Source organism: Chondrus crispus, genomic scaffold, assembly GCF_000350225.1.
Source record: "Chondrus crispus Stackhouse genomic scaffold, scaffold_582, whole genome shotgun sequence".
Taxonomy (NCBI): domain Eukaryota; phylum Rhodophyta; class Florideophyceae; order Gigartinales; family Gigartinaceae; genus Chondrus; species Chondrus crispus.
This window is the reverse complement of record NW_005178573.1, coordinates 636-24574: the sequence shown is the minus strand read 5'-3', so window position 1 is coordinate 24574 and position 23939 is coordinate 636. Positions and strand designations below refer to the sequence as shown.

Sequence of the window (23939 nt, the reverse complement as noted above, 5' to 3'; positions counted from 1 at the left end):
CCCGCGTCCCCGCCCCGCCCGCGCCCACACCCCTTCCGTACACCTAGATCCCTCCCTCAACCACTCCCCTCACTCCCCCACTTGCATTCCTCAACCAACCCTCCGCTCGCCCCCACCCGCACCTCGCCAGCCATGCAGGCCCCACCGCCGCCTCCCCCGCCGCCCATGGCCGCCGCCGGCACGAGAATGACCCCTCCACCGCCACCGCCCCCGCCGCACACGACCGCGGCTCTCGGCGACATCGCCCCCGAGCCGCCCATGCCGCCCATGACCGACAATGCCCCGCCGGTCCCGACGCAGTACGAGGAGGAGGACATTCCCGCCCCCGCCATGCCAGCGTCAGCGAGCTCCTCCCGCCCGAAAAGCCCCGTCGTCCATGGCACTTATGAGAAAGCCGATTCCGACGACGAGGAAGTCATGGTTAAGACAGAGTTTGTTTGGGCAGATGGCGCCGATCAGGATGTCAAGCTTTCCGGTGCATGGAATGGTTGGATGCCAGTTCAGATGTACCACGAAGGAGGTTAGTTACACTCGTTTTCCGAAACCCCCACCCCTAGCACCCACGCCCTGCATATTCTAAGCCTTCTTGTGTCATGTTCTATTTTGCGCCAATCCTTTCTCTCCCTTTTATCTACGTTTTCAGGTGGCATGTGGTCCGTCGTAACGCCAGTACCCGCGGGCACCCACGAGTTCAAATTTGTAGTCGACGGTGAATGGAAACATAGCACGCGTCATCCCACCGTCGGCGAAGATGAAGAGACAATGAATAACATCCGAGTCATTCGAGGTCCCCCTAAGAACAAGCAGAATACCGCCCGTCTTTCGGAACAGCGGAATAAGGAAGCCGGCATGTCGGCTCCTAAACAGAAGAAATGTTGTGTCGTACGTTACATTCATCTTCTTCGCACTCACCGCTCTAGTACCTCCCCATTTCAAATCTAACTTAGACTCAAATTTCTTAATAATCGGTTTGTACAGTCATAACTTTATGCTTCAATTGCATTGATGTAAGCGGATTCGAAAAAGGAGGAAGGCATGTGGATGAGTCGGTCAGCTAGACCAATGGTTTATAGTGTCAGTTGACGACGCTGCGTATGTATATTGGTCCAACTATGTCTTGCCGAATGAAAAGTTGGTCTCGTAGAAGAAGAAGAAGAAAAAAACATTTGCACGCGTGTTCCCCCTTTCGTCATGCTGCTCATTCACTTGAGGATGGGATGGGATCGCTCGTTTGATATTTATGTATCTTGGCTGGGGGAAAAGCACGTGGCCGGAGCTCACAGTGTGCGTATTAAACATGAGTTTCTTCTTACTTTTTGTATATGTTAGGTCAATGGAGGGAGTGAAGACCGAGAGGAAGTACGGTTGGGTGACACGAGAGGGTGGGCTTTCAAGGGTGTTTTTTGAAACGAAACAAAAACCACCGAAATGGATATTTTCGCTAGTTCGCCGTACAGAGAGCATGTTGGGCAAGTAACGTAGGTAGAGACACAGGTGCAGATTCATCAATATTTCCAGGATGCTCTGCTTGAAGAAGCCTTTGCGCTTCGTCTATGGGTCCTCGATCCGTCCGTATGCACCCCAGGACCGTCCGAAAAATTTGCTCAAATCATTCCTGCCATACAACACCTCGCTACTGTACAATTTCCGCTAAACGCCCTGTTTTTCACACACACCAAAAAACTACCAATCTTTTCTCCCGTCGCGCATTTAGTCTAAACCCACTGTGCGTCATTGCCGCCTTCAACTCTCTACTCCCGCTGCCTCACCCGTTCTCCCGCAAATCTCATTCCCCCGCCCCCCTTCACCTACACCTGTTTACCATTTCTTTCCGTCAGCATTCTCAACTTGTTTTATCTTTCAGCGCCAAACTGTCCACTCTATTCCCTTTAGACAACTTGGTCTTTATATCTATCAACCAGCTTGTCACCTTTTTTATCCCCGCCCTACCCAATTCTCTTTCATTTTCAAATCCCTTTCTCAAGAGCTCCACTGGAAATCGCTCATGTTCGCCTGTCGGCGAGTTTGACGCTCAAAAGCTGTTTCTGCAATACGTCTCTTTACAGTCATATACCCATCGCGATTCGCTTTACCTTTTCCCCTTGGGTGTTCGTCTTTGCAGGCAATTGATTCTTCTTTCTCGTCCACATCCTCCGAACAGAAGCTGTCTCAATTTGATTCCCTTCTAATCACCCTCTCTAATTGTTGCAGTTTCTTTGTTACTTCTTGGTGCATCTTAGAAGGCAGACCATTTTACACCGCTGTCAAGCTCGGCGATACAAATTTTGACTACGTTTCTCTTCACTTTGCTTTGAAGCTTGCACAAATATCTGCTTCTGCTCTGCACAAGACAGACAAACTTAATCTGGTTTATCTACATGCTGGTCACTTATCTCCACTTTTCGAAAGATATCTAACCACAGCCGTCTTGCCCTCTCTTTGTATCAACTTCGAAGGCATATTTGCGTTCGAAGCCTTTCAAGCTGTTGCCCTTCCTCTCAGCACTCACGGAACAGTAAACAAGACACGGCCTTGTTTAGCTTTGGATGCCGCCGATAAAGCTGCAACTTGCACTCTCAGGCTGGTCCGCAAAAAACAAGCCACGATCGTCCAATTGCGCTAGACCGGACGCAACTGACATAAATGCCCAGTTTCGCAACTCATTTGAGAAATTCACTATGTCAACTTCAATGAACGGGCAAATAGAAGAACTACCTGCGCCTAATGCAGTTAACACTGGCGAGGAAGATACCTCAAACATCAATTGCAATCCTCGGGTCACTATTGCTCTCCGCATTAGGGAATGTGGAAAGGAAAATGCTGAGAAGGAAACCATGACGGACAAAATTGGTGATCCTAATTCAAACGGAGTTGTAAAGATCGACAGGCCAGTAGCTGCACTGTGTTCTAAACAGGGCGAACGTGCTCTGAATGGAGTTTCGAACACACCGGGAAATCCGAAGAAAAAGACTGAGAGCGAGAAAGGCCAAAACAGTACAAGCCCAAAACATATGGAAACGACCTCACCAGAAGAGTCTATCAAGCATACTAAAACTTCTGGCCCGGAACACAGAATCCAATCACAGGTAAATGGCATCTCTATTCAGGCACCGTCCGCAGGTAATAATGAAGCTCCAGCTGAGACTCCAGTTCAATCTGAGCAGGGTGTGAAAATGGAAAAAACAGGCGAACATGAAGCTGTTCGTGAGACAGATTCTGATTTCCGCTCTGAACAATCTAAGGAAGAAAACGTTCTTGGATGTGTGTCCAGTAGTGATTCAGAAGAGGGTACGATTACAGGACCCAGGATATGTCAGTTTTGTCGAAAATCTGCTCCGTCTGCTGCGATGATACCCTGCGCGGAATGCCGAGACGGTATGCATACGCATTGTGTTAACCCACCGTTATCTACGATACCAGCATATCCGTGGCGCTGCCCGAAGTGTCTGAAAGTTCGTGCAAATCGCATGGCGGCTTGTATGGTCAGATCGGCAGGCACACAAACGGACGATCGCGTGTCTATCTACTTGGCTGACAAACAGCGAGACTGGTTGCCACTGAAACTGAGAAACAAGCCAAATCAGGCTCCTTGCCTGCCATCAAAGCCGAGGCATAAGGCATTGCCATCTCCTGCGATAGCGCCACCCGTGAGGTATGGGCGACCTGTCCGATTGGCGTCAGGAGCAGTGGTACCAATCCGATACGTCGCCGATTCATTTCGTGCCTACAGCAGCGGTGATGAGGCGGATGATGGTTTTGAGGACGACGTTATCTACGCCGCGTCTGATGATTTTCAAATAGCACACAATCTGAAAAGTTGCGAATACTGTAGCACGCCACATCCTGGAACGTTCGGCTCAGGTAGGTTTTGTTCTTCAAAATGCGCGAGAACGGTTGGAGGTCTGTCTCGACGGAAGTTTAATCAAGAACGACGGGATGAGTATGCTGAAGGAGGCCGCGGCCTGGTTGTCGAAGGCATAAGCAACCGAGGTCGTGGGCGTGGAAGAGGCAGAGGCAGAGGCAGGGGTAGAGGGCGGGGGCGAGGTAGGGGCAGGGGCAGGGGTAGAGGTCGGGGTGAGAGGACGCATTTCAGTGATCGACCTACTTTACCGCTTGGCATTATTCCGGAGGACGACGAAGACGACCCGGACCCTGAGGTTTTGCCGAATGCTCATGTGTCTCACCGAAGCCGATATGGCCGTGTTGTGCGTAACCGGACTCCTGGAGCTATTGACGCAAATGTGAATGGGAGAGAGAACTCATCAGGAGGTCCCTCTTATGATGATGCCGAGGATGGCAAGTCTCCCACTAATCTACCCTTTCAAGCGAGCGCAAGGGAAAGTGCCAGCACGGCAGGGTGGTCACGAAACGTCAGACATGCTAGCGAATTGGAAGGCGACACCAAGGAAATGCAGTTTTCTGATGACAGCCATAACTCGACCCATAAGATGAAAGCTCAGAGTCAAGGACCACATTTGCCAGCGACGGAGGGTAGTGACGGTCATGCGCTGAATGAAAATGGTTTCCAGCGAAAGTCGAACCGAAACAAAAAGCGGTCGTTCACATACATGGAAAATCCTGAAAATGGCTTAGAGATGTATTCTGATCAGCCAGACGCAATGAGCCGCCATGACAACACACATTCCCGCGACGAGCCGTATGTCCCGCAGGCGAAAAAACATCGAAATGAGACACGGCTACTCGGAACGGAAACCCCTGAGTTGGCAGGCAAGGTCTCTTCTGCAGAGCAAAAGGATATTCGACAGAAGGGTACTTTTCGAGGAGGGAGTGACAAAAATCGATCCGGCAAGCCTTTGACCAGTGCAAAGTCGAGATCTTCTGGAGTTCTACGACCTGGGAAGGGATACAAGTTTTGTCATGAGTGCGGGGAGTTGATCGCAAACAGGCGCTTCTTCTGCACTCTTTGCGGTGCAGCAAATCCTTCGGCAAAAAGAACACCTCGAGTGCAAGTGAATGCAAAAGATATTTCTGGTGGAAAACCTCCACAACACAAGGCGAAGGGTTCATCAAGTAAGCATGCTGAACTTTCTGATCCTAGAAAGTCACCAGCGCTTAGAATTCAAGAGTTGCAACTTCTATCTGCTTGTGGATACAAGACAGAAAAGAATATCTTGAGCAACCCACCTGTTGAACCTCCAGAAAACGATAGCCCTCCATACACAGCTACAGTTTGTTGGGAGGCTTACCAAAGAGTGCTGAGAGAAAGGCGACGCACGGCGAAGAAAGCGTCGACCAAGGCCTCCTCATCAGTGAAGGGTCAGCTTTGGCCCCCGCGAAGTTCACTACCACCTCCTATACGAAAAGAACCTGCTCCAAAATTTTACAGTTCACGAGAAGAGAGCAATGCGGATTTGAAGCTGCCGGCCAACGAAGCGAAGCGCCTTGAAATCTTTCGTCAACTCAAGGATGAAAGTAGTGGTACGGAATGAGGATGAGCAGAAGCATAACAGAAACAATTCTAGATCGTTTGCGTTGCGGTCACCCAAACCTTTTATTCAACTTATGGTTGCTGTTTTTTGATGAAACGCCCTTAACGGGCAATTATTGTATTCGCCATAGAACCTCACATAATATTCTCTGTCTGGAGCTTTATAGTAAATGCAACACAAGAGCATGGAATCCTGTACACACCAGAATAGTCAACACTAGCGTAGCTTGTACCGGTCTTTACTTCGCGCCGAAACGCTTTTTCGCCCTTGAGGCGCGTGAATCTCTTGCCCGAGACTCACGAGCTCGAGTCTCGCGAGCTTTTGATGCGCGAGAGTCACGAGGGCCCTGGCGGGGGTTTGCCGGTTGCTCTTCTAAATCGGGCTGGGGTAGAACCACTCTAACGTTGTTCAGAGAAGTGTCATCGATTCCGATAGTTGGATGACGACAGGATTGTTTCCACTCGCCATCGACAATGAATTTGAACTCATGTGGACCCGGCGGGACAGGGGTGACAACAGACCAAAGGCCACCCCCTTCGTGAAACATTTGAATCGCTTTCCAATCATTCCAGTCCCCCGAGAGCTGAACGTCGTCCTTGGCCCCGTCTCCGTATACAAACTCAGTCTTCACTCCCAGCCGAGGTTTCCCTCTACTGCTGAACATCAGGATGGCAGTTTGTTGAAACCGCCTTTTCGACTAGCCGGCAAAAGTTGAAGTAGACCAAGAACGGCCAAAAAGAAAGGAGAACAACACACCTTTAGCTGCAGTGCAACTCGAGAAGAAGCAAGCGACTGCTTTCCTTTAGCTTTGTCTGGTGGTAAAAACTGAGCACTTCTCAAAACGCATGTCCTCAAAGGCATGCCCTCAACTGTCAGGCATACTTCAGAAGGCAGTTTCTATGAACCAGAATGAAAATGGTTATTTGAGTGGTGAAGAACTATTCTAATGCAGAACAGAGAACCCCATTTCGTGGCAATTGACGTTGTACTTGCATTTAATAGGAGAGAGAAATATGCTCTATTCATATACACATATCTTGTATTCTGCATTTCTATATTTCTGAAACAAGATAACTGTTTTGAGCAAAGAATGGTGGCAACATCCCTCTTCGGCAACACCGTTTCAAGGTCAATGCAGGAAAAGCCGTCGTGAAGATGCAGTACGGTAGTCCAGGCAGCGACAAAACGGACATGCAATTCATTGCCATGAGAAAGTCAATAAGCGGAAAATAAATGGGTCAAGTACTCCCGAAAACCGTTGCATACAGCAATGTTCATTTTTAGTCCATTTTTCACGCATACTGTACACAAAATTCTCGCAATAGGCTTACATAATTCAAAAAAAGTAAAGTACAGTAGTGCAGGTATTAAACGGCTGGAATTCGTTGAAAGAGAAACCTATTCTCTGTGCTGTGCTCCGTATATCCTTCCTTTATTGCTTCTCTTCTTTTCCCCAAGGGGATGACCAGTCACAGGCTACCCTTCGAAGGGTATTTCATGTCTGAAATAAAGTCGAAGAATCAATAGTGCTTTAGATAAGAACAAAATTTGAGCCGTGAGCAAGGACCTTCGCAAGCTGCCATGATGAGGGTGCCAAGTGATCGCCAGTTTGTTCATGTCGATAACAACTTGCAAATCCATCGTGCAGCATCAAAATTTGAAAACGGATAGGCATTGGACACAGGGCTCTACATTCAAACAAATTCAGTGAAGCTCAGAAGGTCTTGAGTCTCAGACAAAAAGAAAAACTGTACATGCTCTCTCTCTCGATACGTGTAGTCGTTGGCCACTGTTACAGACTTTCATATGAGGACTATCCTGCACTGGGCCATGTTTCCAAGCTGAAGAGTACTTGAACACGCGCAAATTAACTCTTACACGACCTACCGTATGCAGAGTGCGATCTTTGAGCGGACCGATTCAGTGTTCCAAGGAAGGCTGTATATGTTTAGCACATGTGTACGGGATATTTCTTTGTGCTTGCATTTCAATGTCAGCTTGAAAGAGAAAAGGGCGGTGAGAAGTTCGGGCAGGAAGCTTCAAGCGCAAGCTTTCACAGTGATGTTTTTAACTCTTGTTCGCGGCTACTTGCCTATAGCATGTCGCTCAGCAGGTGAGGCTACAGATACAGTGCCAAAAAGTGCTCATGGCAAACATGTGTACTTACACTAACATACGGGTACGTACCTATTGATGTAAAAAAAGGACTCAAACTGGTACTGACGTGTCAGTTTGAACCATGCAATTTGCAAAAAATAAATATTTTATGTAAGAGGTTTAATTCCGGCGAGGGACAACAATAAAAACATGCATAAGAAACGTGGAAAAGACAGCAGGAGTCCCTTGGATGTGCTCCCCAAGATATGCACTGCAGTTGACACCTGTCTTACAACATACTTTTGAATTTGACCACCCTGCTCTTCACATATGAATTTTCTATCTCAGAAACTTTCCGGAGATGCGTTGCCTTTCTCACAAGAATTCCAGCAGTAACGTCTTTACGCTGTCTTTCGCTTCCTCTCCAGAAAACATTTCTCACCTCTTGACTTCGTATCAATCCATTTTTTTGTATGCTGATACCTTCCTTCTCAGTAGATTCCATCGTCCGTGTTGGTGTGCTGTATTAATTTTTTGCCCTGTGGTTCTCCATACGATTAAGAAGGCTTTCATCGATCAGGGTTTTGCTCAATATAGAAATGTGCCAATAATATGCTCTTATGATGATGGGGGTGGCATTGGCACGAAATTCTAGTTGGGTTGTCTCTTGTGACATCGCTGGTCACTACGTCGTATGTCGTATGGACGTTTTTTTTTTTTTTTTGTCTTGTGTGGGCAAATGATCCAAATTTGCTCATTCTCAAGCCAACATCGATTTCGGATCACACTCTTGAGATGTTGGCAGCACTGTTGAGCCTCATGCGAAACACCACCGTGTTGTTCTATGGCACCATGCATTTCATTGCATTGGAAGTCCCTTCAAGGTTTAAAAGAATATGGCCACCACACAGCGTGTGGAGGGACAATTTGGCACGGCATTAATGTAAACTGACCAAGGCGAAGGAATGGCGTGTGGAGGGACAATTTGGCACGGCATTAATGTAAACTGACCAAGGCGAAGGAATGGTCAACGCTCGCACCTGTCTCAGCCAATAGATATAGAGAATACTATAGACATAGAGATAGATGTGTATTTATTAGTGTTGATGAGCTTTAGACATGGTGGAATGATGAATGAACGTGCGAATGGATCGTTGTAGTCTCGGGGCTTGCGTGCCACGCAGCTAAGCAAACATTTGTATCAAAAAGCTTGCGTTCTATGAGGTTTAGCGCAGGCATTACAGGGCAAAGTCTCTGGGCCTACTTCCCAGAGTGTGAGGGGGTTTCTACAGTACATATGTGCGTGTGAGACCACTTGGGTGTGTGTGTCTCTTCTTGTATCATCAAAAGCGTTTCAATTTGACTCGAAGTATGATTTCCTTACGAGACGGTATCACGACGGAACATGTGACCACAAAGAACGAAAAAAATCCCTTTTGCCATGCCTACGACACCACATCATGCCCTGGGGAGAGAGATGTGGCCGCTAGAGAGAAACACCGCTGCAGAGACGGAGGGAGGGGGGAGGGTGCGGCCGTAGGTGGCGACAGGTACCCTTGGTACCCTCGGTGCTCGAGCACTGTGGTGTTGCCACACGCCCATGTAACCCAAAATGCGGCCCTTGTGGGTTTTCTATGCGCTGGCTACCACTTTAGTGTCCTTGCGCTAACTGGTCTGCCGCCCTCCCGCTTCCCCACCCTCGCTGCATTCTCGCGTTCGTTCTGCCGCCGCGTCCCCCCCAACGCATCAAACGCAACCTAACGACAACCCATCTCTCTCTCGCCCACGTAACGCTCCAAATTTACCCTCACTGTCCGCCATGGAATCAAATAACTGCCTCATTTTTCCCTTGCTCACATCCAACTTACCCTCTTCAACAAGGCCGGCCTTACATGCTGCAGCCAGTTACCTTCCCGGCCCTTCGTTCCACCTGCAGTTCTCAATTCCTTTCCATCTTTTTCTATCTCTACCTTCGCGTTAGAACCTTGTATCTGCACTTGTTCATTTATTCTGATACCGCAACTCACCCACCACACGGTCAAAGAGCCGCCCTTCAATTTTATCTACATACACATTCCGCAAACCCCGCCGTCCTTGTATGTTATTACATGCCGCGTAACCATTCCAGTCTGCTCCCCTCACACGAACCGTCAGCAGGAAAGCACAACTCTGTCATTCAATTGCAACTGTTTTTTTCGATTTCAACCGTGTTGGTTCAATCGACCAAACTCAATCCAGGACACCAACCCGTCCACGGCTATCCATACTTTACCACTTGCAAGCCCAGTTCGATTCTACGTGGTCTACCGACCAAATCTCGAGAGCTCAATAATTGCGCATTCAATATCGTCCACACCTGGAAGCCATTGGAAAACAAATCTTGTTATCCGTCACGAACATGAATCACGATCACACCCACAATTCGTTCAAAACATTTGTTCGTCGAAGAGGAATAGGAAAACAATCAAACGATGACAGCCGAGATACTCAAGCCAGCATGCCACGAAGAACATCGTCGCAATACCACGAGAATCGCCTCCCTCCTCTCCTTCCTCCAACACCGCCAGGAAGCCACACCCCGCAGCCAGCGCCTCTCCCACAACGAACTTTACCTGCCCATGGTTCTGCGGCGGGATTTAATTTGAGTGCTGATGGTCAACGATCAAATCGCAGTGGTGGAAATTCATCTTCAGGGCGTAGCAACCGCCCGAATGCTGCCGGGTCGGTGATGGCGTCTGGCAGAATTCGACGTACAAGGACTGGCACTAGTGCACCCCCTAGTCCTATGCGTAGTCGCCGGCGAGAGGAAGTACCAAGGACCCCACCACTCCAGAAACCCTCATCTAAGAAGCAGTACAAGTGCGAATATTGCGACCTTGACTTTGGACGTAAGCATCACAAAGAGAGACATGTTGCAAACATTCACAAACACGTAAGTCCACCCATGCGTCGTGCGCCATCAAATATCCATGGTGCGCGAATCTGTCGAAGAAACTTACTTGATCTACAAGGCTCCATTGCGATACGTGATGCGAGATTCCTGACTCTTTCTCTTGTATGTCTTCACCTCCGCCGTTATCTGTAGGAGAAGCCGTTTATTTGTGACATTTGCGAACATCCATTTCACCAGAAGCCAAATCTTGATCGCCACCGTGCGACAGTTCATTCCGAGACGCATGCCTTTGTTTGTGATGCCTGCGGAATAGCTTTCAGTCGAAGAAGCATGCTGAAAACGCATGTCCAGGAAACGCATCACAATGTGCAAAGACATGAATGCATGATCTGCCGTGAAGTCTTCTCTGTGAGGCGAGATCTGACGGCTCATATCCGGTCAGCACATCCTGGGTACCAAACAAGTTCGGGATCGTCGTCAAGCCGGGGGAAATGAGTACTTGATGACAGAGTCGGTCATGCATGGGCTTGTACAGATCAAAGATATCTTTCCTTTCCAAATCCTGGATGCTAATCGTAAATCCCCTCAAACGCTGTGCTGACAAGCGAAACCTGCCCGACAACCCCGTCCCCCTTCCCCTGTGACTGTAATACATCCCTAGGACCCTTCGGAAGGCTATCGCATCGGCATATGTAGCTGTGAGGCAGAACAATTGGCGCCTTTTCCTGACGGTGGATGGAGCCGAAAGGCGACTGAAAAACATTGCAATATCCTGATGCGTGAAAAAGGTGTTCAGGATGGAAGACAATGCGTCCATGTAAATGAGGATATGCATCTCCAGCACCCTAAGGTGTGGGATGGGACAGTCACAAGACAAGAGAAAAGTCGGACTGTTGTAAGAGGTAGTATTGTAACGGCTGAATCCCACTCTCGAGTTGCTCAAAGCATTGGCGGATCCCTGAGGCGGATCACAAGCTTGTTGCAAATTGTGCCTCCTGTGAGCAAGTCTCGCCCAATTTCCGCACTAGTCCATTTTTCCTCCTTTTTATTATGCAGTATTCGTTTTGTGTATTATAGCTGATGGACTCTGTATCAGCAGGCAGTACAGTGTTGCCGGTGTTGCTCGCGCAGTTAAAGGTGCCTGGGAGAGATGCTGTACACACAATACCTGCGGTGAAGAGGCGTACAGTAGCAAACGAGGTGCGAGCGAGAGAGCAAAAACTAGGACAGGGGGCCGTCGGACCGGAACAAAGAAGCACGGGTTCATGCATAACATTAGGCACTCCGATTCCCTGTTGTCCCCTTCACTTCATTTGTGAAAGCCTCCTGCTGTGTTCAGCGAAAACTATAAAGAGTTCTGCATGAACGATATGTGTGTTAAATCTGATACGTACCTGACAAGGCAGTGTAATTGCCGACGACACTATCAGTCTCTCCACATGCATCAGATTCCCTCATGAGATTGCAGATTGAATCAACCTCGGCTCAAGACTGAGGCTTCATCCGTGGATTTCCAGCATCAGAAGATGCAACTCAACAATAGTATTTAGGCATTTAGCACAATTTCGACACAACAAATGCTCAATACGAATTAGAAAGACAATATATATATCTATATATTCATATGTTTAAATACCGACCCCTTGTTAGAATTTCAAGTAACAAACCTGTTTTCGATTCCATTGATTTTTTGTTTTTAACCTCCTCCCACGTTATCTGTTCTCTTACCCTGCTGAAGTGTTTAATTTTTCTCATGAATGAGATTGGCGATTCCAAGCATTTGGCTTCTTTTCATGGCATGTGCACTATGTATCCATTCGAAAATGAACAATCCAGCCAATTAAGTTGTTATAAAATACATGTCATCTTTTGGCTGTAATTATTCAGATGACAAAGCCAACAGCATAATAGAAGGCAGCGATTCTCTACGAAAACCTCCGCACACCACACAAAAGCTGAAAAAAGGCGAGGAATGGCGTCACAAAAAGTGCCGAAAAACGGTGAAGTCGTTGACGAATATGAAGTAAGTATTTGCAAGTATTTGCTTCAGGTTCACTTTATATATAGATATATATGTTTTATGTGGTTGAGCTCACACAGAATTAATTTTTACCTTTATGGCCTAGTGTATCGCCACGCCGGCGCTCTTGGCGAGCTAGGCGGGCTGAGGGGAGATCCTTTAAAGTTGCAGTTCGGGTTCTAAAACAGAGGCCCCAACTGAACCCCTTGCCTGAAGAAGAACTATCCAACTCCAACGACACCTTTCTCATCTTGTCATATGTTTTAACTTGTGCTACCGTTCTTCATATATTGTGTATACATTGAAAAGTCTTTCTGGAGAGCTCGCCAAGATGTGATGTGCGCATTGTTGAATAATTTCTGGAATATTAGCCGGATTCATCGGCACAACCCACTTGGTTGGTGCGCAGAAATTCTCTCCAACCTTTTTGCACAAGACTGGTTCGATTTCAATTCTTTCGCGAATGACCCAGATCGAACCTCATTCTTGTGCTGTGGGAATTCTAATAATCTCTCGGCCAATTTGAAACTGGAATAGTATATCAGCGTGCGCATGAAGCCCATAGAAAATAGCGAATTGTGAGATCTCCACAGCTCATTTTACAAGCTCAGTTGGCAGAAATTGGTGTTCCTGGAATGTTATGACCGATATGATCCGTTTTAAGTCCTGTTGTCTCGTATTGCTTAAATACATTGCAATCCTCAAAATAAAAGGCTGTCGAAATAAATGGATCTTAATTAATTTTTAAGGACAGCAAGCATCATGATAGCTTGGTGTTTCTCGACATCGAAGTTCTTTCCACTACAGGGGGTCGCGATATAGTGCCATCTTTTCTAGTACCGCTCGAATATAGTGCTGCCCTTCTGCGGGTCGCACGAATTTTGAGCCAAAAACGAAGGGTCTCCAGAGCGGCCTTTATGGCGGCGAAAAAGGAGGAAGTCAATGCGACCCTGCAATTACTTTTGAGGAAGACTGAAGCTGCTCGATTGTACAATGAGAAGTAGCACTCGTCTATCCATTACCCAAAAAAACTACCGCCGAGAGGGACAAATTGAGGGTCCATAGTTGACGCCATCAACTGCGAGAGCATCTACCCTACACATGGCCTTTTTGGAAAACAATCAATAATTCTTGATGGAGCGACAAAAGAAATAATGTGCAAGAGTATGAATTATATCTACAAATGGCGTTTTGACTTACTGCAAGCTCCACATCCAAGAAAGTAGGAGAAGACGGGACTAAAACCCAACTGCCTGTGAGTAAATGTCATGAAGTCTATCCAACAGAGCGTGCAACCAAGCTCTCTCATGACATGCTTTGAAAGGGAAAGACAAGTGATATAGTTGGGAGGCATGATACATCTCAATCTCATACCTTCAGTTAGGTTCTGCATCCTGTGCGTACGCTTCCCTTCTTTAAGCGAAACAAGTCGTGTCTGTCCTGATGTAAGTTCAAAATCTGCAAGAAATCAAAACCTGATCTGCATTGACATCTATTATGGAATACCAGACGTGACTTTATCCGTGGCACTCTTTCAAGAGGAGACAGTCTATCTAAAGATATCATTTCAGAGTTCGCGCAAAAATCCGAAAATGCTCTGTGAAGCTTCAGAACATCCACTCGTCCTACGATAGCTTGAGCTGTTACTACAGCTGCCGGCTATTGTACAACAGTACATACTGTACCCTTCTCATCGGCATAATTTGGGTAATGGGGCAATTTGGGTACCCCGAAATTCCAACGCTAGGCCCATCACTTATCCCCATTGCGTCCATCCTCACCCTGAATCCTTTCTACCTTTCCCAGCTTCAGCTGGAACCTCTTCCTCGATCCCTAGCTGGCCAATTGCGCCTGAAACACAATATGCCGACATCTATGCGCGTGCAAACTCAAGCCTACAAGAAGAGAATCTCGCGGAGAAAAGCCGAGCGCATGCGAAGGGAAAGCCTCCTCTCGTACATTAAGGAGGGCGATTCCGCTCTCAAGGCCTCCAGAAAGACTGGTGTTTCAAGAACCACAGCGACAAGGATAAAAAAGGCATATGATTCCTCCAACAAGCCCGAGCTAGAAAAGCTCCTAAATCCGGAGGACCATCATCCGGGTCGCAAACCAAAACTTTCTTCTTTTGAAGAAAACATGATCGTGAATCGTACTCTACAGGCTGCCGATCAAGAGTTCGCAGTAGACAATGATACCATAACCGCCGTGCATGGTCGTATTGCCGGTGATCGGACCCCCACTTATGCCACAGGACTGCCAGCTGCCGACACAGTACGAGCTTTTCGAGCTCGTAATAGGTCCTTGGGCTATCGTGTAGCTGAGAATGTGTCGACAGCCCGTCTCTCTGCCCAGAACCATGATCACTTCGCCACGTTGGAGCGTGAACTGAAAAAAGTTGAGCAAAACGACCCCAGTCATTTTTTAGACCCCAGACGCATCTGGAACTGGGACGAAACGGCCGTCTCAGGGGAATATGGGCGCAAAGTGAGGTGCTATGCATCTTCCGATACTCACCACGGAGGAGCGCGGAGGAGTATTAGGGACCCTGGGAAGCACGTAACAGCCGGGATTTCCGTGGCTGCTTGTGGGAATATTCCTCCCCTATTTTTGGTAGCATCCGGAAAACGAGTGGTGAAGGCATGGAAAAAGCCTTTGGATAAGACGGACTTCTCTGACAGGCAAAGAGTCCCCCACTGGTTGTGTGAGGAGGGATGGTTTCGCTCTGATGCCGCTCTGCACGTCACAAAATGCGGCTCGATAAACCGTGAAATTATTGTGAAAGTAGTCGAGCATATCAATGCACATGCTCGAAAAAATATTGAAATGGTGAAGTCCATTCTTCTCCTCGTTGACGGTCACAGTTCTAGAAATGGATTGGAGTGGCTCGAAGCATGTCAAATATGGTCATCGTAGTGGTAAGGCTTCCTGCAAACACTACCCATATTTTGCAGTCTTGTGACCAATTTGTTAATAAGAGATTTCAAAAGATCGTTAGAAGCACCCGGGACGAATTGCTTTCTATGCGGCACTTATCTTGGGCAAACACAGCTTACAAGATAAAGCTGGCCGTTGCTGGATACCAATCTCTCACAGCCGAGGACGCAATAAAATCACTCGTCGCTTGCGGTTTGTGGCCAATGAACTACAGATTTCTGCAGTTTGTTCCGTCTCCTACATCAAACAGTGTCCTGAAAGTATTCTCTGGTAACCAATTAGTGAATCAGGAAGTGAATGTGGCACATGGAACAGCCACAGAATGTGATAGGAGGCAGAATAACTTGCTCCAGGAGCGCATACATCGGCTTACAGATGGGTCCGTCCCAGCTTTTAGAGCACTTGCAGAAGTTTCTTCTATTCTCCAGTCGGACTATAGAGTACAGAGGATATTGAGAGCAGAAATCTCCGCGCCTAAAGTGTCCATTGAGACACGGAAAGCTCGTAAAAAAGGTAACGCGTCGCAGGAGGCGGCTTTGCTTACTCCGACAGTGCGTGGAGATCCATTACGTCCGATTCAAGCTACAGGAGGCCATTTAAATGGCCGTGACGGGGGAAGGAGAGGGACGCGGAGGGATAGGGTAGACGAAAATGTGGACAGAGAAAATATCCAGTGTGCTGGGAGTCCTTTTGTGGTGCGCAACTTGCAGAGTGAGTTATATAATTCAATGGACGATATCCTGATAGGCAGGTGGCGTGAACTTGCTTTTGTTGCTCAAACGGGTGCTCCACGGACACTGTCTGAGAGAAGTGAGCACTCAGCGGCGAAAAGCTTACTGGGTTTGTCACAACCCCGATGAGTTGGGCGAAGAGGGGGTACCCAAATTGTGCCGGATGAGGTGTGCGACGTCGCGAAGACGTCTCCTCTGTCGGCAAAAAGGTTCGAATTTGATATTGAAAGTATAGAATTTGGGAGATTCCTTAACGTGCCCAAATTATGCCTGTGAGAACGGTACTGTACGTACTGTAGTGTTGAGTGGGTTCTAAATCCATGAACACGCTCATGACCCACATCATTTGTTACCTGGAATGTTTTGAAAGGGATGGAATTAGATTGACTGAGAATAAACCAGGAGCGAAAAAACAGAAGAACTGCTAACCTCCCAGAAGGCCTGTGGCATTAGTGCATCGTCAAGAGACGGTTTATCACGTTATAAACCTTGCTACTTATCTAGAGAAAGTCCAGCAACATTGAGAAACTCGTGCTGTAATGTTTGCCATTGACATATTTCACGGATATCCGTGATTGTTGTGAAGCGCTGAGCGTGTAAGAGCATGAGGGAGAATGGGACATAGATCTTTCCTTGATAGTACAGTAGCATCTTAGTGAGTCATTCAGCAATACGGCGGAAGGCTATCGGTACGGTGCACGAAAATTGCATAAATACACACCCCAATCTCGAATAAAAGCATTTTCGACACTGTTTCCTGACGCCACGGCGTCATCAGCTTTCGAGGGCGCGCGCAAGAATCCAAATCTAAAACCCCTTTTTGAAAAGCAAAAAAGGACTTGGAGTTGTGCGGCAATATCCAGACGAAATTTGCATATGACCGCGAAAACCCAAAAGGTACAGTACCTTGACAGTTTTACTTTGGCTGACTAGTAGCTCGTTGGACCGCCCTTTTTCTCCAACACCTCTACGAGGCGACGGGGAATTGAATCGTAAAGCTTTCCTAGGTACTGTTCTGTGATAGAACACCAACAATCTATAATGCAATCAGCAAGGTCCTCTAAATTGTCAAATTGGCGCCCATGAGCATACACATGCAGAGCGAGCAGACCCCAAACGTTCTCAATGATGTTCAGATCTGGAGACTTGCCTGGCTAATCCAATAAATTGACGTTCTTTGAATCAAGCCAGCTCTTTGTGTACTTATAGTAATGGCAAGAGGCACCGTCTTGCTGAAAAGTCCATTGTTCTCCCAAATTATCAGCGGCAAACGGCAGCAGGTCCTCCTCCAGGACACTGCAGTACTGCGTAGAGTCCATTGTACCTTGAACACGAACTAAATGAGACGTACCGTGAACGGAGATAGCACCCTAAGGCATCAATGATGCTCCTCTTTGGTGCCTGGTGGGGAAAACCTTCTCCTCTCGCCGTAAATCGTGCCAATATTAAACCAGGCCATCCCATCCCATCGGCCATCTTGGTTGAATTTTTCTCATCTGAGAAAACAACCTGGCCTGGTACCAATACGAACGCGCTTTCTGCAGCATTTTTTTGCTCCACTCCAACCTGGCAACCTTCTTTTCCAGCATCTGTGGACGTTTCAGCATCTTTTTATATTTGAGGTGAGGTGTTGCGCGTAGAATCTGCTGAATGCGACGAACGCCAATCCCAATATCAAGGCACAGCTTCAGTTCCTTGCATGATTTTCACTTTTGCTTGCCTCGCGAAGCAACAGTCTTGTCTGCTTTTTGCTGATTTTTGATGCGTTGTGCGTGCCTTTCTGTGCGTCAACCCGCTTTGGGTGCTTGCAAAAGTTTTGTACGGCACCAGGAGACCTGCCGAGTGTTCGAGCGATCTCCTGACTGCTCATGCATTCCCTTTTCATAGCCACGATTTGACCTTTCTCGAAGTCTGATAACAGCTTACCGCGAGGCATCTTTGAAGATGATACCATAGCTCTACTGCTGTTAGAATGTTTCTCTGTTTAAATATGTAACTACCGGAGGCAATGCGTTCTCCGTTCTTTCGGTTCGCCGCCAAGATTTGTTGATGAACGTTTCTGTACCTTTCGGTTTTTCGCGGTCATATGCGAATTTCCCCTGGATATTGCCGCACAACTCCAAGTCCTTTTTTGCTTTTCAAAAAGGGGCTTTGGATTTGGATTCCTGCGCGCGCCCTCGAGGGCTCATGCCGCGGTGGCGTCAGGAAACAGTGTCGAAAATGCTTTTATTCGAGATTGGGGGGGTGTATTTATGCAATTTTCGTGCACTGTACAAGTGATAGTGCCCTGCGACGTATACAAGAGAGAGCGGGGGGGGTAGTTCGTCAGAACATGAGTATGTCAAGGTGGGTACAGGGTTCCTTGCTTGTATGTTGTCAAAGGGTTGAAATGACTCTAGTGCATACTTGTACAGTAGGACTAGAAAGTAGAGCAGTGCCTAGGAGAGCCGATTGAGATTCGTGTAAGGATTTTTGCATCTCGAGAGTACTAATGGAAGAGAGCACGGGACAGAAGATGAGGGCGAGGAAATTGAGAGATTGCACTCGAGACTTGATAAAACAGCTCCGCGTGCACTGAGAAGGGGAGACATGTCTTTGTTGTAGAGATGAAGGAAGGGGACGAGGGGCGAGAGGGGCGAGGACCGACCGACCAGTTCGACTGGAGCTTGAGTTCATGCAGGATGATGGCAAAAATCTGCCGACTGTTTACGATAGAATTGGTTAAGGACAACTGTGAAAGGCTGGAAAGCTCCTGAAGATGCGCTGTCACGAGCCGCGAGAAACTCGATGCGGTCACGAGTGAATTGAGGGTGAAGATATCAGTGGCGGGTTGAAGAGATGTCTCGAGTTAGATTACCGCAGTTCTGATCCCCAATCCCCTTCAGAGATTTGCTAACAGAGTGGACCGACCCCCTTTCTAAAATACATCAGGGGGGCGTCGTGTTTAAATAATACTTTTTTGTTTTCTGACACAAACGTGCAGTGCTTTCGCTTCACTGACATAGCCATCATTTTAATCCAGAATGTAGCCTTTCAGATAGTTAACTTTTTGGGCCAAACAATACAGCGTCAGCACGATAAAGGCACGCCTGTATGTAGGCATTTCATCTTCTGAGCTCAGCAAATCCTCATCGCATGCTCTGGATTATAAGATATGGCATCCCATCGCATGATTAAACGTTTCTCCATCATACTTTGCAAACCTTCTGCCACTTGAATCATTTTGTTTCTGACTGTTGTACTGACTGTTGTACCTGTCTCGTACCCCCCTCACGCTCCATACCACATTTCAACTGTACTGTACCCCTTCGTTGGCATCGATCATTTACGGTCGTACAGTACCATCCATTCAGTCGAACACCGCAAGGCATCTCTCGACATTTGGCAATAGCCCTTCACAGACAAACTACCATGAACAGCAGTCTCTCCACATTTGCATCCGTCCTTGCGCGCTACAAATTCTCTACATAAACCTTCAATCACGGCGCAGTACTCACGGAATTCCGTTATAACTCTCTTCTGCACGACACATGATGAATGCACCCAACAGGTGTTGGTTTGCAGGATTAACGAATTCATCAGGCATCTGACTAATTCAGCCCTTCTTAACGGCCCATGATGCTCGCTTTGGAATTCCCTCTCATCCTTTGACGACCACACAGTATGATTATGAAGTCCATATCATCAATTTCGATTTAATACAGAAGCCCTCAGAAAGGAAAATACTTGGAGCCTTTGTACGGCCTGACGTCAGCTTTAGCAAACGCGAGAAAACATAAATAGCTTGAATCGGCAACAAATACTTGCGTTGCGTGTCCTTGATACCCCGAATTATACTTCCCTTGCTCACCACCCGCCGAGACACTGCTTCTTATAGAGGAAACGAAAATGTCCCTGAAATTACACTTCAGTATTCAAATACAGTGCGCTGTGCGCTAGGACTCCTGGCTTTAAATAGAAACTATTTTATAAATTCTGTACGTGCACAACAATATATACAACAAACTTCTTCTAAACCATCAATTTCTCAAGAATTGCCCTCGTAGCCACAGCGCGCTTCACGCGTCAATCTTTGAGGAATGCGGGTATAGACGCAAGTCAGCAATACCCGTATGTCTTCTTTATGGTGGTGTTGCGTACTCCCTTCAGGGCAGCCATTGAAACGCATGTCGTTTCATGACATGGAGCACGGCTGCGCTGCTGTTAAACCGAATCCTATCTTTTATTAGAAATCTCCTTGTGTAGCAATGCTCACCGAAGCCAAACTTCTAGCCCACCGCACAAAAACACCTCGGTGAAAGTCGCTGTCGCTCAACCAATGGTAGTCTAATGTCAGGGTCAGGAAATTGGCTTCATTTCTCAACCACGGGAGCATTTGCTCGTTTCATTTTCCACAACAACCACATCAGTTGCACATATGCCGCACACCTACAATTTAACAAGGCTTTGCTACAGTACCACGGTACAGTGAGACCTGCTACAGCCCAGGGATAAATTTTCTCTCGCTCCTAAACTTTACATATGCCCCATATCTTGGATGGAAGATCGAACCCGTTATAGAAGCCCAAACGAAGAAAGACCCCGCTCAAAATATGTTCACGCTCCTTATGCTTTTGTTGAACGTTGTGCGGCAGCAACATCAAAACAAAATCGGTGCATTTTTCACAGTTCGTTCATCAAAACACTGGGAGATGATTCTTTTCTCACAAGTATATACAGTATCGACAAGACTCTAAATCAGGTAGACAACTTTCGAAGTATCTCTTGCATTCAGTGCGGGAGACTCCAGTTTACATTTTCAAATTGCCTGTGCTGGGGTGTAAGAGAATATGGATCCAGATCATCCTTCGTCGTCAAGAGTATGAATGTTTAGTGCGAGTCTCATAATCTAAAATGACGCAAAGGAGGTGGCTAAAAGCTGTTTTCCAGGACAAGTCGTTTTGCAGGGTTTTGTGTCAGAAAGCGTTCAGAAAGACATCTATATTTAATTCTCTATGTTGACTGCCAAAACAAAATATTCGCTTTCTGTGGAGGACATAGAGGAACTCCCCTACAGGTATCTAGTGACCAGAGCAAGCTAAAAAGAAGAGAAGAAGTGGAAACTATCCCGGGAGGTGCAGTTGGTAGCAATGCTTGGGAAAAGATCCGCTTCTCCCTCACTCGTAAACAAAAGAATGCATTTGAAAGGGCTTTCTTCCTTTCTTCCAACATATTTCTCGTCTCATTCGTTCACTGTAGGCAATATAGAGGCAGCTACGGGGGCCAAGCTCATGTTGTAAAACCTTACGGTTGCTTTTCGCAGTGAGTAGTACACACTGTACATATTTTATACTGTGCTTTGCATAATACTTCACTGGAATCCTTAGAGCTCTCCTCAAAGTATACATAGTGGACTCCCTCTGAGATATCGAAAAGAATTCAACTTCTAACATGAATAAAAGGAATTCCAATCCACAAGCTATGTACAAGTACCAAATTGATTATATTTCCAATAGCAAAAAATTGAGCGGTATATACAAGAATCAGTTGAATCATTGAAATCACACTCACAAGCGTGTTACTCTTTACAAGAGTACTTTAACTTTTTAAATAAATAGTAATCGTTTTAAAGCATATCTGATAGGGAGCTATCATCTAAATATTATGACGAGAACTGCAAGGAAAAAGGGAGAGGAAGCTTTCCATGTAACCAAGGAAGATTTGTCACTAAAGAGCTTCTTTAGTTCAGGTCACCAACACATGCCAGTTGCCGTATAAACACACTGATCTCTCCTTTGGGCAACACAAATTCCAGCTATTGCAATATAGGATTTATAAGAGCAAAAAACCTAGAATCGTTCCAGTAACGATCCCTTGTGTTCACATCCAGGGAAATGGCACAGAGAACAAGTAAACCCAGTATTTAGAGCATGTGCTTCGCCAGACGGATAGTCCTGGCTGTGAGGGACGGCAAGCTAGATTTATTGGGGATAATCTCTGAGCCAACCCATTGGATAAATATCCATGGTTGAGTTGTTTTCTTATGGCATGGTGAGAGGAATCAATTATTGATGCAGCCTCTGCTGACATCATAGAAATGGTTGGTGCTTGCCTCACAAAAGGTTGCAGCTCTTTATAAGTCTGGCCTACGCAATTATTACAAACATAGATGAACAACGGCACGAAGAAAGAGCCACAACAGACGTCGTAAATGTTGTCTTCCAGGAGGTTGTGGAAAGTTAATCACCATTTTCCGTAGCGATTGTCATTTGAATGCATTCGAAACCATTGGAACAATGGAGAGCCCTCAGACTCTTTCTGCAGTTCAGAACAATGATCCATAGTCTCTCCGTAGTTCAATTTAAAAAAGACGAAAGGATACTACTTGGGAAGACTCATTAGATCACGCTGCTACCTTCTGCAGTGATACGAGAACTTGTCCAGCGGTGTGCACAAACATCAACCGAATACCCACAAAATACTATAGCGTAAAAAGGTGACCGGATGTTTGGATCAGGTTCAGCGATTGACTTACCAGAAGAATCATCAATTGATCCCCCTCATGTTCCGTGTCCATCTGTCACCGCAGGCAATATTTTCTCACAACTGCAATGATCGAGATGCAATGAGCACAACTCCAGTAGATGAATTCTGTTGTCGGTCAAGGAAATACGCACCAGGATGGGATGTCTCCAAAATGAAATAAAGTTGAAGTTCTGCCGAGACGAATATTCTTGAACCCACCAGACTATTGGGTACAGGAAGTTTAGGAAGAGGAAGGGCGAAAAATATTCTCTCGAAGTGTTTTGGGGGCTTAGTAAAGCAGAGCATAAATGCAGCTCTCCGTAGTAAGAGTACCGCTACGGGATGACAGTATTGAGAAACCTCAGGGCCCTTGGCGTCATATGAAGTGATTGCATCTTGACTGGATAGAGTTGCCTACAGCATCAGAATGGAGACCACGGAAGTGGGGGAATCCCCACCCGCTGCGGTCCCGAGACGGGACGTTCCACTTTCCCTCGTCCGAGTTTTACAGTACTGTGCATTGTACACATGAATGGGGTCAACTTAATCTCTTTGATTTCCCATGGGCCTACTGGCCTTCTCTAATACACAAGAAAATATCTATAACTCCCAATCGCGCACGATTGTCTTGCCACAAAAATTGAGCGGGCGTGTAGCAGAGGCTGCAATATGGAACACAGTCACGACTGATTCAATAATTTCAGGAACTACAGTATATGATAAGAAACCGTGAACCAGCTAAACTAGATCGGATTGAAACACGATCAAAATCATTCGCATGCCGTTCTCAAGAGAAGAATTGTGGTGCAGTGGCGGAAAGAGTAATGCGGATTCATCTGGGCTCGGTACGAAAGCAATTACCGCGTAAAGGCAAACGCTTTTACGCGTCGATAATGAGATTTGTTTCTATACATAGAATCCCTTGTCGATTTCGACATATCTGTGCGTGCATGATATCAGGCGAAGGAGGGGTTTTTGAGGACTGTATGTAAAATGCAGATGAGGTCACTTTTTCTTTGCGTGACAGTGCTTGACAAATTGATCGAAGGAAGGAAGGGATTGCAACCAGTCGAGAGAACGTACGAGATGAAGTAGGAGAGAGATGGTGCGAGTGAAGAGGACGCTGGGAGTTGCCTGTAGGAGATCGAGTCGGCTGTAATCGAATCGCGAGTTGCGGGCACAAGGGGTTTATAAATAAAATACAAATACGGTTTGCACTCTTGTAAGGCCTCATTGGAGTTTATACAAAAGAGGTGGGGGATTTTCTTTTGTGAGATGGTAAGGATGAGTGTAGATGTCCACAGGAAGGA

At 46.7% G+C, this 23939-nt stretch overlaps 5 protein-coding genes; 4 read left to right on the top strand and 1 right to left on the bottom strand.

Moving 5' to 3' along the window:
• The first annotated feature begins 403 nt into the window (after window positions 1-403).
• CHC_T00000707001 (hypothetical protein) lies at window positions 404-2189 on the top strand. XM_005710506.1 is given in 3 exon segments: window positions 404-882; window positions 979-1553; window positions 1554-2189. 1 exon segment carries the CDS (start codon window positions 1554-1556, stop codon window positions 2187-2189), a length of 636 nt encoding a protein of 211 aa, XP_005710563.1. The 5' UTR covers window positions 404-882; window positions 979-1553.
• A 489-nt stretch (window positions 2190-2678) lies between these two features.
• CHC_T00000706001 (hypothetical protein) lies at window positions 2679-5450 on the top strand. Its single transcript, XM_005710505.1, has one exon. It carries the CDS (start codon window positions 2679-2681, stop codon window positions 5448-5450), a length of 2772 nt encoding a protein of 923 aa, XP_005710562.1.
• A 2-nt stretch (window positions 5451-5452) lies between these two features.
• CHC_T00000705001 (hypothetical protein) lies at window positions 5453-5893 on the top strand. The gene has a single exon (XM_005710504.1). It carries the CDS (start codon window positions 5453-5455, stop codon window positions 5891-5893), a length of 441 nt encoding a protein of 146 aa, XP_005710561.1.
• Window positions 5894-9945: 4052 nt separating this feature from the next.
• CHC_T00000704001 (hypothetical protein) lies at window positions 9946-10632 on the top strand. The gene has a single exon (XM_005710503.1). The coding sequence runs from the start codon at window positions 9946-9948 to the stop codon at window positions 10630-10632; it is 687 nt and encodes a 228-aa protein (XP_005710560.1).
• A 124-nt stretch (window positions 10633-10756) lies between these two features.
• Window positions 10757-11095, bottom strand: CHC_T00000703001 (hypothetical protein). Its single transcript, XM_005710502.1, has one exon. It carries the CDS (start codon window positions 11093-11095, stop codon window positions 10757-10759), a length of 339 nt encoding a protein of 112 aa, XP_005710559.1.
• Window positions 11096-23939: the final 12844 nt, after the last annotated feature.

Coding starts and splice junctions, on each gene's coding strand:
- CHC_T00000707001 (XM_005710506.1), top strand. CDS start 1,554: ATGGGTCCTCGATCCGTCCGTATGCACCCCAGGACCGTCCGAAAAATT.
- CHC_T00000706001 (XM_005710505.1), top strand. CDS start 2,679: ATGTCAACTTCAATGAACGGGCAAATAGAAGAACTACCTGCGCCTAAT.
- CHC_T00000705001 (XM_005710504.1), top strand. CDS start 5,453: ATGAGCAGAAGCATAACAGAAACAATTCTAGATCGTTTGCGTTGCGGT.
- CHC_T00000704001 (XM_005710503.1), top strand. CDS start 9,946: ATGAATCACGATCACACCCACAATTCGTTCAAAACATTTGTTCGTCGA.
- CHC_T00000703001 (XM_005710502.1), bottom strand. CDS start 11,095: ATGTATTACAGTCACAGGGGAAGGGGGACGGGGTTGTCGGGCAGGTTT.